Source organism: Fundulus heteroclitus, chromosome 5 (genome assembly GCF_011125445.2).
Source record: "Fundulus heteroclitus isolate FHET01 chromosome 5, MU-UCD_Fhet_4.1, whole genome shotgun sequence".
NCBI lineage: Eukaryota > Metazoa > Chordata > Actinopteri > Cyprinodontiformes > Fundulidae > Fundulus > Fundulus heteroclitus.
Window position 1 is genome coordinate 38,777,488 of NC_046365.1, and position 13,062 is coordinate 38,790,549.

General features: G+C 42.7%; 1 protein-coding gene across 1 annotated transcript in view; it reads left to right on the forward strand.

Moving 5' to 3' along the window:
* The first annotated feature begins 9,460 nt into the window (after positions 1-9,460).
* Positions 9,461-13,062, forward strand: part of tbc1d9 (TBC1 domain family, member 9 (with GRAM domain)) — a 30,973-nt gene continuing 27,371 nt past the window's right edge. The window contains exon 1 of the mRNA XM_012862867.3: positions 9,461-10,110. Within this exon, the coding sequence (XP_012718321.2) occupies positions 9,990-10,110 (121 nt within the window). The 5' untranslated portion in view covers positions 9,461-9,989. The remainder of the gene's footprint in view (positions 10,111-13,062) is intronic.

Sequence of the window (13,062 nt, forward strand, 5' to 3'; positions counted from 1 at the left end):
GAAAGTGCACAGGTCAAATAAAAAAAAGTCCCAAATAAGAAGCTATTTATGCTTTTAATTTCAATGAGATGTTAGAAAGTGTTTTAAAGATTATATTAAATTCATAGGCCTGTAAAGTTCAGCCTTAAATCGTTGTTTTATCATAACCACAGGCTCTCCTACTTGGTTTTGCTCTTAGTTAAAAATTGTTGTACAGAGTGGCTTTTTTTTATATGGTTTCTATGGCTTACTGCCCAGGGCAGCATGGCTCTGGGGGGCCCCCATGTATGTGACAGTTTTATTTAAGTGATGTAAGACAACATGGCTGTACACTTCCACCAGCTTCTGACGCATTTTCAAAAGTTTTTAAATGAGTCGTTACTGCATCTGATCATTTCTGGCTCGTAAATCTAAAATGAGATTTATGAAACCTTTATTCTCTTTGGGAAATAACGATAATAATTACTATATTACTATTACTAATAAAAGGCATTTGGAAAACCACCTCTGGGTGGAGAAAAAGGGCCTAAAAGGGCTCCAGTAAAGAACGAGCCGCCCGTCCGTATGGATGCGCTGCAAAAAGGGAACTAAAAGTGAGTCAAATTTTCTTGAAATGATTGTATTTGTACTTGACCTGAGCAGGTAAATAAGATGATCTGCCAATAGAATGAGTATTTTTACCCATAAAATAAGTTAATTAGATCTATTCACTTGAAATAAGATGATGGAGATGAGGTGTTCCTATTTTAAGTGCAAAAATACTCATTCCATTGGCGGATTATCTTATTTACATGCTCAAATCAAGGGCAAATACACTCATTTCAGGAAAATGTTACTTATTTTTAGTTCCCTTTTTGCACTTTTGGTTTTACACTCGTGTTGCACTTTAAAAGGCTGAACTTGAGCTGTAAACGTACAGCCGGTGGGGATGAAGCATTAGTCAACGTGGAGAACGGTTTGATGCATATGAACATATTATGAGCCTGTCTGTCTTCTGTGGTACAGATTATAAGACCCAACGTAAGTAGCTCAGTTTCACAGTGTAACAACATGGTGTCGGCTTCTCGTGCCTCGCTCTGTGCATGTGTTTGAATGCATTTTGAAATAAATCCTGATCAGTTTTTCTTCTTTTTGTTTGTTTGTTTTTCTTACACTTTTCTCTGTTTCCCAGGTATGATTAATATGAGATTCCCAGGTACCGCAGACATGACTACCTTCAGTCTGATAACCGGCACAGTTGTGTTTAAAGCAAGAGCCGTCCAACATCACTAATCTGATCGGTCAACATTTTGGTAGAAATCATAATATACATGCCTCTGCGTGGAGTTTGCATGTTCTCTCTGTGCATGCATGGGTTCTCTCCGGGTACTCCGGCTTCCTCCCACAGTCCTAATTGGTCTCTCCAGAGTCCTGAATGTGTGTCTCTGTGGTGGACTGGCATCCTGTCCAGGACGTGCCCTGCGTCTCGCCCTGTGAGCTCTGCCGATGGGCAGCCGCCTCCCCCGCATGGAGAAACTGGTGTATGAAACGAACGAATGCGAAATAATCCATCAGATGGAGTAATAGACGAATAGAAAATCAGCAGAGCCAACAGTCGCGGGAGGCATGCTGATTATGGACAAACTCTTGCACCTTTTTAAGAGCAAAGGCAGCAGATGTTGAATATGTTTCATCATTCCTGTCTGCAAACGTGAGGAAATGGGTCGTTCCAGACAGACATTGTTTTAAAGTTCAGCCCACTGTGGTTCAAAATGTTGACTGGAGAGGCCAGGAACCAGAAGATGGACCAAAACTTAAAAGAGTTGGCCACAATTTGAGTGATTAGTGATATAAATGTGTCAATAACCCCATGGGTTTAGTTGATAGTAGTAATAATTCAGCTACTCATAAAGATAAATATTACTCCACTGCCCTTTATGACTAAAGAAGCAGTACTGCCGATGTTGTGGTCATGTCAGGGTGAGTGGTGGTCCCTTTCTGTCAGGTGAGAAACAGAAGGAAAGCCCTTTCAGAGAATCTTTTGATTCGGAGCTATTATTAAATATAAATGTTTCCCCTGATGGTAAATGTAATTTCCAGAGAATCGAGGCCGAAATCCAGCAGAGCAAATTCCCCCGAAAGAGGAGGGAATTTTAAACAGTTTCTCTTCTCTCAACAGTGAAATCTATCTGTTAAAACTTTCAAGATAAATATGCTATCAGTTCCGTATCTCTTACAGTAATAATCCTTTGTTTCTTTGGAAATGTAAATAAAAGCATAGCGGTGTAAGTGTCATGGTTTGGGGATCCTTTGTTCCAGCAGGACCTGGCCAGCTATAATATAATCCTCCGTGATTTCTGTCGCACATCAGATGCTCCGTAGATGTAAAAGAAATTATACCTGAGGTAGAAACGGACCCTGCAGAATGACAATGACCCAAATTAAACCGGTAAATCCACCCAGGACAGGCTGGGAATGAAGCAATGGACAGTCCAGGTCTTTATCCTTTTGAGTTGCTGAGAGGTGAAAGTAGTGAGGAAAAGTCTCTCCAGTACCGTCCTGCGGTGTAGATCTGATGTCTGAGGATGTTTTCCTCAGACATCAGGACGTCCTGAAAATGTTCAACGTGCTCCAAACTGATGCCTGGTGGACGGATCCAAGAAGAACCCAGAGAACGTGTCAGTTTAAAGGCAAACTAACTTTCTTCCTCAGCTAGAAAACACATTTTTGTTGGTATTGTCTGTTTAAGATGTAAAACAAGCTTTTACTTACATATATGGTACCCATGCAAAATTTTAAGCCACCTCTTGAAGCAGAAAAGCTGTGTTTTAATCTTTCATATTGTCCTCAACAGTAGCTCTCCATGCTTGCTCAAGTTTATGACAACCATTTCTACTCTGAGGATGGATCTGACTCAGTGTATAAGGGGCACTGTGTGCAAAAATCTCGATTTGTTCTCCACCAAGTAAACAAAAGATTCACCTCATTATCCACAGGAGATTTTAAGCCCAGCTCTTGTTTTCTCCTTCTGTTATTACCTTGTGATTAAAAAACAATTATGATGAAAGGTCTGGACTGAAAATGAGCATAAAAGCAGCAAAGTTCTCTTGATGAAAATTTACGTCGACCATCTTAAAAGATAAAAACAAAATCTCAAAATCGGCTGCTTGGAAGTAAAAAGCAGAGAAAAGGGATTGATTTTTGCACAAACTGTGACACCCCTAAAAGTTTCCATTACATACATTTAACTGAAGCATGTTTTCTTTGATGTTTTTCTTTTAGAAGCTGACTGGAGTGTCTAGGAACATTTGATTTACAACACAGGATTCTCTGCAGCACATTTCTCTTAACCAGTCCTCAAAATAAGAAAGACGAGAGAGCATGTCATTCAGTTATGGTAGGTGTAGGTTGATGGGTCCGGAAATGGCTTCAAGATAGTAGTTTCTGGCTGAAACTTTCCCGTATATGCAGTCAGAGCTATGATTAAAAAAAAAATTATACATGAGAGAAAACGACACTAAAAATTAGTGGTCGCTGAGTCTTGTTTACCTGACTCCTCCAGATAGATTTGCTCCGCATATCCATCTGGAAACCTTCCGTTGAAGTAATTTTGGGAAGGGGCGAAAATACTGGTTAGCTGATTGGCCTACGTTGGTGATAGACGGGCCAAATAAACCAATCAGATCAACGAAGCATATGACGTACTCGTCAACATGCTTCGTCGTCGCTCTGTTACGAGCGACGACCAAAACACAACCACAAGCCAAGCTACTCTTGCTGCTGCAGGTAAAGGCTCGTTAGCTCAGCAAAGAAATACTCTGTAATTCCGATAAAACTTGCTCCATAGCCACGCTAACGCTAGTTTCATCGGCTGAAGCCGCCATGTTCTTTAGACTGAACTGTCGCGCTTCTCGTTGCGTCACACCTCAACCCGCCTCAAAGCCAACGCTGATTGGACGTTCGTTTGGTGAACGGCTCCAAATTTTCTTTAATGGAGAGTAGCCAGACTGATCTGCGAGTGAAACCTTGAAAGCTCGCGAGATCAGGATGGTCTCACGAGGCTAGAGTCTTATAGCATCCAGAATATTTGGCCAAACCAATACAGAAATGGATTTTCTTAGACGTAAAATAAAACTTCTCAGTCCTCAGATCCACAATCCTCTGGGGTTCCTGTAGGGGGCGCTGAAGAGAAAAGTGTCAGAGCAAATCCAGAGCTCTGCGTGATCTTTACAAAGACAATTTATTAATGTGGTTTTTAACCCCCTGCATAAATTTGCTAAGAAAAAACAAAGTTGTATATTTCTCATATTTGATGAGATCATGATCCAAGAATGAAAGATAGATTTATTTTGAGGTTGTCTTTCCTTTTTCCATATATGGCAGGACGCTAATGTGAAAGCTGTGTCCAGGTTGAAAGCCATGTTTTCTATTCCTCTGAATCCAGGTACTTCTTTTAAACACTGTGAATTCCTCTTCTTTGGTTTGATCCAAAAAACAAAAAGCGAAACAACACAGCAAAGTTGTCTTCCCTTCTTTTTAAAAGAAGAAGCGAGCCAGTGTTTGCAACGAACAGGGATTTAGGAACCAAGAAGTGGAACAAATAGCTTGAGACGATCTGTTCTCATCTAATGATGCGAAACAGCTCACAGTCAATGCTGTCATGCTTTTTCTTTATGAGTAAATCTTTTTTATTATTATTTTATGTTGCGTGGAATAAAATGAAGGGGAAATCCCCTCGACACATACAGACCGGCCCTCTGAGGTGCTGCTTGTTCCACCAATAAAACATCTATTGCCCTTTTGAATAAGCTGAATGTTTTTAACCAAGCAAACAGAATGTGACCTCGTTGCTGATGATATTAAAAGGCCGGGAACTGATATTGTTGTCATTCCCACCAGCCCACAGTGCAGCGGGGGGGAGAGCAAAGCCGAGGTACTGTACAGTGATCCAGTCATTCCTGTATCTACCCCTGCAGGGGCAACAGCTGTAACCGTGTCACCCCTGAGAGTCTGCGGCGTGACGACGCGCTGCGGTTCACTGAAGGGGAAAGTTCGTAAACAGCCACCTGAGGCCAGAGCTGAGTCAACCGACGAGTAAACTGCCGCTCCGCCGTCTCTGTATCCTGTTTTTGAGGCCACAGAGAAAAAGGAAGCAAAGCAGAGCGGCTCTCAGGATGTGTGCGGGTGTGGTGTTCGCGCTGCTTTGCTCCCAGACTCTGACTTTATTCTTTAGTTCAAGCAGAGTTTTGTAGACACATGTCTGATTCTGGTGGTCAGCAGCAGCGTCGCCTCACAGCGAAGCTCCAGATCATCCAAACAGAAGATTATGTGTTGTTTCCTTGCAAGGGAGCTTTTCCATAGTTCGTCATTTTGTTACGACAACCTAAGCGTGAAGAACAGTGAAGCAGAAGTGTTGTGTGTGTATATATTACATAAACTAGAACACACATTAGAACCATTTTGTGTAACTATAGAGCTACAGCAGTTCTACCAACTATGCACATCAAAAAAGTTAAACTTTTTCCAAATTTTCACATTACCTTTCAAGGCTGGCTACTGATTGTCATTTGACTTTAGGTCAGGACTTTGACTAGGCCGTTCTCTGAATATCCATTGATATGAAACATGGGTGTCCAAATTTTTTTTGTCATGTGGGCCAAAACTGTCAAGTCAAAAGTGCTCGACTGCCACAAAATATTATTTAAAAAACTAAAAAATTTACCTGAATTTTGTACATTATGATTTGTTTGTAACCTCCTTCTCCACTCTTTTAAATAAATTAATCAGTCAGATCTTTTGTAGGAAAGGGATTAGATCCAAAACTTTTGCACATTTGCTGTATCAAAAGATGTTTATCCAGTTTAGAAATTCTTTTGGGTTCGGTTCAATCTCTGACAAGTCTCAATCTATTTGTTTTCTGGACTTCTGAGCAATAAGGATATAAAGCATCCCTTATCGCAAACCTGCCTTTGGACAATCTGCTTTCTTTTCTTTAATGAACTCACTTGAAAATAAAACCTTTCTTATGGAAACTGAGAGATGGATTAAATGGATTTTAAGAAACCGATGATTTGATCATTAATTCTTCTGAGGATACATTTTTACTTTGATGAATGTTTGTGTATTTTCTGAGCAACATTGTTTGTATGTTTTGCAACATTGGATGTATTTCTTTATTTTTATTTTCATTTATTCACCTTTTAGTGTTCAAGAGAAAGTAAAAGAAAAATTGGTGAAATGTACAAAATTGCTGTGAGGGGTGAGGAGAAGAAAAAAAAACAACAACAAAAAAACAAATATATAAATATAAAAATAAGACTTTCACACTGATCTGTTCCCAGTTACATAAAGAAAAGTTTGCGCTATTTCTTTTTAATATTATTGATAGGTTTACATATAATACATGATACGTTATATTTACACACAAGGAACAATATTACTACCAATAAAAGCAGCAACGAACATATAATAATAATAATAATAATAATAATAATAATAATAATAATAATAATAATAATAATAATAATAGGAAATTTTCATGTTGTACATTCTGTTTTTGGAAGTTTTTAGGTTTGGTGTCATTTTGATGATATTTTATCATTGTTTATGTGCTAACATCGTATTGATCTTGATCTTTTTTTGCCACAGGGGCTGCAGATTCTGGTCCAGCATCTTTACTCGGTTACACTTTAATGTCTCTCGTGCGTCGTCCCTGGTCACATCAAACAAATAAACGTGTTCAATAAAACTGCTTCTATGTGTTTGTTTGTTTGTTTGTTTGTTTTTTAGCAACAACGTCATATCCAACAATTATCCAAAGAATGACGCAAATTTCTCACCAAAGGTTTGTTGCACAACACAAATCCGCACACACGGCCTTTCAGCCAACACAAGACGTCTACTTGTGACTGGCGACATGAGCGCGTAAGTCTGGGAAATGCATTAACGGGTGGACATCACCGCAGTTACAGAAGTAATCTTTAAGTTTGGCCCCGCAGCGTTGGAACCGCAGCATGACGTTCAGAAACATCATGAGAGTCTGTTATCTCTGCGACCTTCGCTTGGTTTGCATCGATAGACAAACAACACGATGTTCCCTCTGGAGCACAGAGGTTGGAGGAAACACTTAAGACTGCTCAGTTTGGGTCAGTTTAAAGGAGACACAACCATTTGGCTCACGCTCCACTGCCTCCTGCGCGCTGACGACACGCTAGCTTCATGTATGGAAAGTTGTTTGAGCATTTATTCAACTTGACAATGGTAAGGATTTCCTTCTGCTACGGTGCTCTTTAAGATGGAGAGAAGCACGACTGAAAATCACCAGGTCAGCTGCATATATAAGATAGTTAATCAGTGTTAAAGCCATCGTAATATCAGTCTTCCAGGTAGCTGGATCAGTGGTTCATTAGAGTATAAAGCAGGGGTGTGTCTAAAGTGGGGCCCAGGGGCCATTTGTGCCACCTGTGCTGATTTTGTGCGGCCCTCCAACTGAATTTCAAAAAAGATTTAGTGGCTTTTTGCAGATGGAAACTTTTCATTTTTAATTCGGATAAAATTATTGTAGACAAGTTAAAATCTTACAATTGAATAATTAATTCAATGTTTGGTACAACATAAAACATTTGTCTTTTAATAATAATAATAATAATAATAATAATAATAATAATCTTTATTGTGATTGCAACATACATTTCAATGAAATTTGTTCTCTGCATTTAACTCTTTAATTAACGCTTTAATTTAAAAGTAAATAGGGCCACTTTTTTATAATTAAATATAATTAATTAAATTTTATAATTTTATAAAATAGGCTGAATACAGTTTGATTATTATATTGATTGATATTGATATATTGATTATTATAATGGTATTTTTGGTTATGTTGTCTTTTTCATTCATTTTTTGGCCTTCGAGCACTTTCGATTTAGTAAGTTTGGCCCAATAGCGGAAAAGTTTAGACACCGCTGGTATAAAGCATGGAACCATATGCGGTTCTAGACAGGGGCCATAACAGGGGCCAGTGACCCTGTAGAACTGACCCTGGCCCCTGTTATGGCACAGTATAATGACTTAGTATAAGTCATTATACTAAATAATTTTCTTATCATGACATACACTCAAATAGAAACCGTAACTATTTGGCCCATTAGACACATTTCATGTTTTACTTTTACAGTATATGAAAAAATTAAAGTGTTACACTTTCATAGCTTCAGCCATATTGGGATAGGTTCACAACTTTCATCTGCTGGACCAGGGGTCTGTAACCTGCAGTTCCAGAGCCGCAAGTGGCTTTTTGGCTCTGTAGCTCACTTAATTAATATATTAAAAGGTAAAATATTGCCCTGTTTATTATTATTGTTATTCTTTTGTTATGTGCCCCCATGTAAAAACATTGGCCCTAGAACCCCAACTTCCACAAGAACAATAATCCAGTGCCATGATTTGGTTAGAAACCAAAGAGATTAGCAAGGGAAGGGATTTACACGCTTCTGTGCAAACAGGACTCATTTTTTAGCCTTTTGTGAGATGCTGGCTAGTGTAATGTTACCTGACTCTGCCAGATAGATTTGCTAAGCATATCCATCTGGAAACCTTCCGTTGAAGTAATTTTGGGAAGGGGCGAAAATACTGGTTAGCTGATTGGCCTATGTTGGTGATAGACGGGCCAAATGAACCAATCAGATTCGTCGTCACTCTGTTACGAGCGACGACGAAAACACAACCACAAGCCAAGCTACTCTTGCTGCTGCAGGTAAAGGCTCGTTAGCTCAGCAAAGAAATACTCTGTAATTCCGATAAAACTTGCTCGATAGCCACGCTAACGCTAGTTTCATCGGCTGAAGCCGCCATGTTCTTTAGACTGAACTGACGCGCTTCCCGTTGCGTCACACCTCAATCCGCCTCAAAGCCAACGCTGATTGGACGTTCGTTTGGTGAACGGCTCCAAATTTTCTTTAACGGAGAGTAGCCAGACTGATCTGCGAGTGAAACCTTGAAAGCTCGCGAGATCAGGATGGTCTCACGAGGCTAAGTGTAATGGGCCTATAATTATCCAGGCAACTCACTTTTCCAGCTTTGTCCTCATTAACTGGGACAAGCAAGATACCCAAAACTGGATGAGGTGGTTTGCCAGGGATTGTGAAACCAGTGAAACTGAGCACTAAACAAGGAGTTAACCATACATTCACTTTTCTTTAAAGGACTATTGTAGTATTACACAAACCAAAGGCCTATCAAGAGGTTTATTGTGAGCTTTGAATATCCATGCACTAAAAGGCTGTTATAAAAAAAAACCTGTAAAAAAAACTGTAAAAAAAAAAAAAAAAAAACATAGTAAGAGCTATTTTTCCACAAGAGGAGCGTAAACATCCGTGGCCACCCCCTGCAGAACTTTCATAAGGATTTCCCGAAACCAGCGCAGGGAAATCCACGTTTAAGGCAACGTCATCGAATAAATGCTCAAACGCCTTTCCATACTCGGGCGCTTTATGTTGCGCGCAGCAGGAGCGGCGGCGCGTCTTCAGCTGTGGAGCAGGAGGAGGAGGAGGAGCGGGTGCACCGCGGCGTCAGGACCGGGCTCTCGGCGTTCATTTCGTGGGTGTCCCTCGGCGCACGGACCGGTACCGCGGCGCTAGAACATCCCGCTCTGCCGCCGCGGATACGTCGCCCGGCCGGTGATTTAAACGACGCCGCGAAGGAGCGCTGCGGCGCGGACGGATTCGCACCTGCCGCGGAGCATGGACAACAAAGGCTGAATCCAGCGCAGCTCCGGGCTGCAGCGAACCGAACCGAACCGAACCGAGCTGCCTGCGGCCCCTTAAAGACATAGGCTTTTCTTTAAAGCTCTGGTGGACAGGCGCTGTTCACAGGCCGAACAGCGCTTTGTTGTTATTGTTATTATTATTATTATTCTGCCTCAATAACCGGGCCTATATCATTATTATTTTTTCGTTTTTTTTAATTGACATTATTTCTAGTTGGGCAGACCGCGTTCAATGGTTGTGTAGCAATCTAAAATAAACAGAAATATGTGGGTCATTCCCGAAGACGTGTTACTGGCAGGCGCGCTGTGGATCACCGAGAGAGCCAACCCGTACTTCATCCTGCAGAGACGGAAGGGCCACGGGGATGGAGGCGGAGGACTGGCCGGTGAGTCCACGCTGCTCACGGGAACAACAGTCACGCGTGTCTGTGGCCGATTAAAGATGTCTGCTGCCGTGGGACAGGTTGGAGCTGGGGTGGGGGGGTGATTGACCACGTGATCAATCAGCCGTGGAACCTTTCACCTTCAGGAGCAGATCAATCATGCTGCTGATTGATCCGCTCAGCTGTGGTAGTGGAAATAAACCAACCCACAGGGAGAGGAGGAGGAGGAGGGGGGGGGATCTTATCTGCTGATCATTAGACCTCCTAACAAAATAACTTATTTGTATCTAATCAGGTGATTGGGGGATATTCCTGTCTGCTGTAGAAATTAGATTCCAGCCACAACAGCCTGAACAACGATGCCTTTCTATTGTGCTGCTGCTGCTAGCAGCCATGGAGGCTCAATAACAGGGAATCTGTTTGCCTAATAGCCTGGGAGCCCGGCTGTGTGCTTGCTCATGCTGAATCATCCCTCCTTCTTCTTCTCTGTCTTCTTCATCTTGGCCTCACTCCTCCTCCTCATTCCTTATTTGGCATTCTCCATCTAAAATGGATCAGGCGGCAGGAGGAAGAGGAGGATGCGAGGTTGGAGGTGCGCAGGTTTCAGTCTCAACTTATGGCTTCCACAAACCGAGATGTTGGTGAAGTTGTGAAACGCAGTCGGTTTCGCTGACCTGGGATCAGCTGACGGTGCTGGTTCTCTGAGCTGGTGCTGGTTTTGGACCATCGGTGCGTAGATTCTGGTGTGCCGGATGAAGCTATGAGGAAGTTCAGGCCTACTGATTCAAGTTCAGACTGCAGGCTAGAAGAGTTAGAAGAAGAGTTTTTTTTTTCAGACTTTTCTTCCTCTTAACACTGACTGCGGTAACCTAAATCTTTCATATGCTGTCTTTTCATCCCTATAGTCCACACACTGAGATGGAGACCTGATGAAAACAGCCTCTGTTATCTGAGTAATTCATACATTAGCACCAATTTTTTTTTCCTCCAATCGGGACACCTTGAATTGGTTAAATGCATCCATCCAGGTATTTTCTTCTGCCTTTCACAGACCGGGTTGTGGAGGGAACCAACCCACTCTGCCTTCATTCTGGAGTATCTCACGTCAGAAGGACTCTGTTATAACTCTCCATCTCCTCCCCAGTTGGACATGTTGAGATGCCTCCTGACCAGACCCCTGAACCATTTCAGCGGACTCCTCGGGTTGGGAAGGTCTCCCACTGATGACCTCCCTCCGAGCGTTTTGTGGTTCAGAATCATGGTGTTAGCTTTTGAGGAACCCTGGAGGAGTCCAACCTGATGTAGGAACAAGGTTGACCTCTTGCAGATGATCTGAACCCTTTACTTTGCAGCATCCAGGGTCATAAATCCACAGAACACGCGTGGATTCCCCGCTGAGGCCTTTCTCTCTCCTTTCCTACCGCTGATTTTTAAACGTGTCGTCTGTGCAGTTTCATCCTAGAGTTAAATCACTCAACAACCGGACGTCGTTCTCTCAGCACAATTAGTCCTAAACTGGAGGTAGGGCAATACCTCGCCAGCCGGTCCGTTGGGTCGATATTTTTTGAATATATCCATCAGCCACGCGTTTGTGGCGGTGTGCGGCCCGGTGTTGCAGAGCAGAGCTGATCCTTGTGAAGCTCTCCGACCTTCTGGCAGACGGCTACAAGCACACCCCAGAGGACGCTGCGCAGGGCTGCAGTCTCTCTCCGCTGTCAGATTAACTGCAAACCTTTAGTCAGATGCAGCTAAGTGATTATTCGGACACACGTCCTTCGTTCTTTAGAGAAGAAGGCAAGGTTCTGTTCGCAGCTCAAAGAATTGACCTGAAACACGTCGACCTTGTGCAATTAAGAATAATCAGTGTAGAATACTCCCCATTGTCCCAATATGTCTTATCGGTCAACCTCCACCTCTGACCGACCCGTTAAATGTCATTTGAAGCGGATTTGGGGCTGAAATGACGAGGAATTGCCAATAATGATGATTGTGAACAGGTTTAGTTTTTGCTAAGGATCTCAGGTGCCAGATGGAGACCGCCCAAGTGACCGCTTCTAATTGGTTAAGAAGCGAAACAACTGGACTTCAGTTCCTGTAGCTGAAGACGTTTCGCTCTTCATCCGAAGGGCTTTGGCCTTTCAGGGCTGGTGAAGGAGAAGAGGCGAGCGTTTAAGCTGTTTTGGGCCGCGGCGCTCTGTGGATCGACAGCCCGGCTCACCGACAGACATTTGGTCACCTGCGGGAAGGTGTGAAGCCGACGGGGCATCAGGCTCAATGCTGGACTCTTTGTTCTTAAAGCTGAAATCTGACGCCTCCTTCTCTGTTGTGGATTTGTTTTTTTCTCGTTTGGCAGGAACCAGACGACCCCCCCCCCCCCCTCCTGCCCCCCTTAAACCATCTACAGTATCTACCCCTCATCTAATAAACAGTCAGCGAATGGCAAATCCAGTCCCTGCTTTGGCAACATGACATGTGCCAGGCGGTGTCGGGGGGGATGATGTCATCGTTATGTAAAAGCCGGGCTTGCTGGGTCGCTACTGAGCAACAGCGGCTCCGCTCTCAAGCTTTTCCTACGGGATGCTCTGATCCTCCAACTCCTCGAGAATCTCATCAGTTCAATTAATAAAACTTTATTAACCCACGGGGGGAAAATAACGTTTGCTGTAGCTGATATTTCCTCAGAAGCCTCTGACTGAAGACGACAGGCTGAGGAAGAGGATGCTCAGGGTTATCCCTAAAGTTCTTCCTGTCTCGAGGAATCCTTCTTTGCACAATCTTCACCGGAGGTTCTAGAGGAGTCCCCTGAACAGAACTCTGCTTCTTTACATGAAGCTTATTGAAGTTTCTGGTTCTGATGCTGCTACCCCGCCGGATGATGGCGGAGGACATCGTCACGCTCTCCGCAGCGTGACGATGACGACGTGAACACTGCAAAAACAGAACTAAAAATAAGTA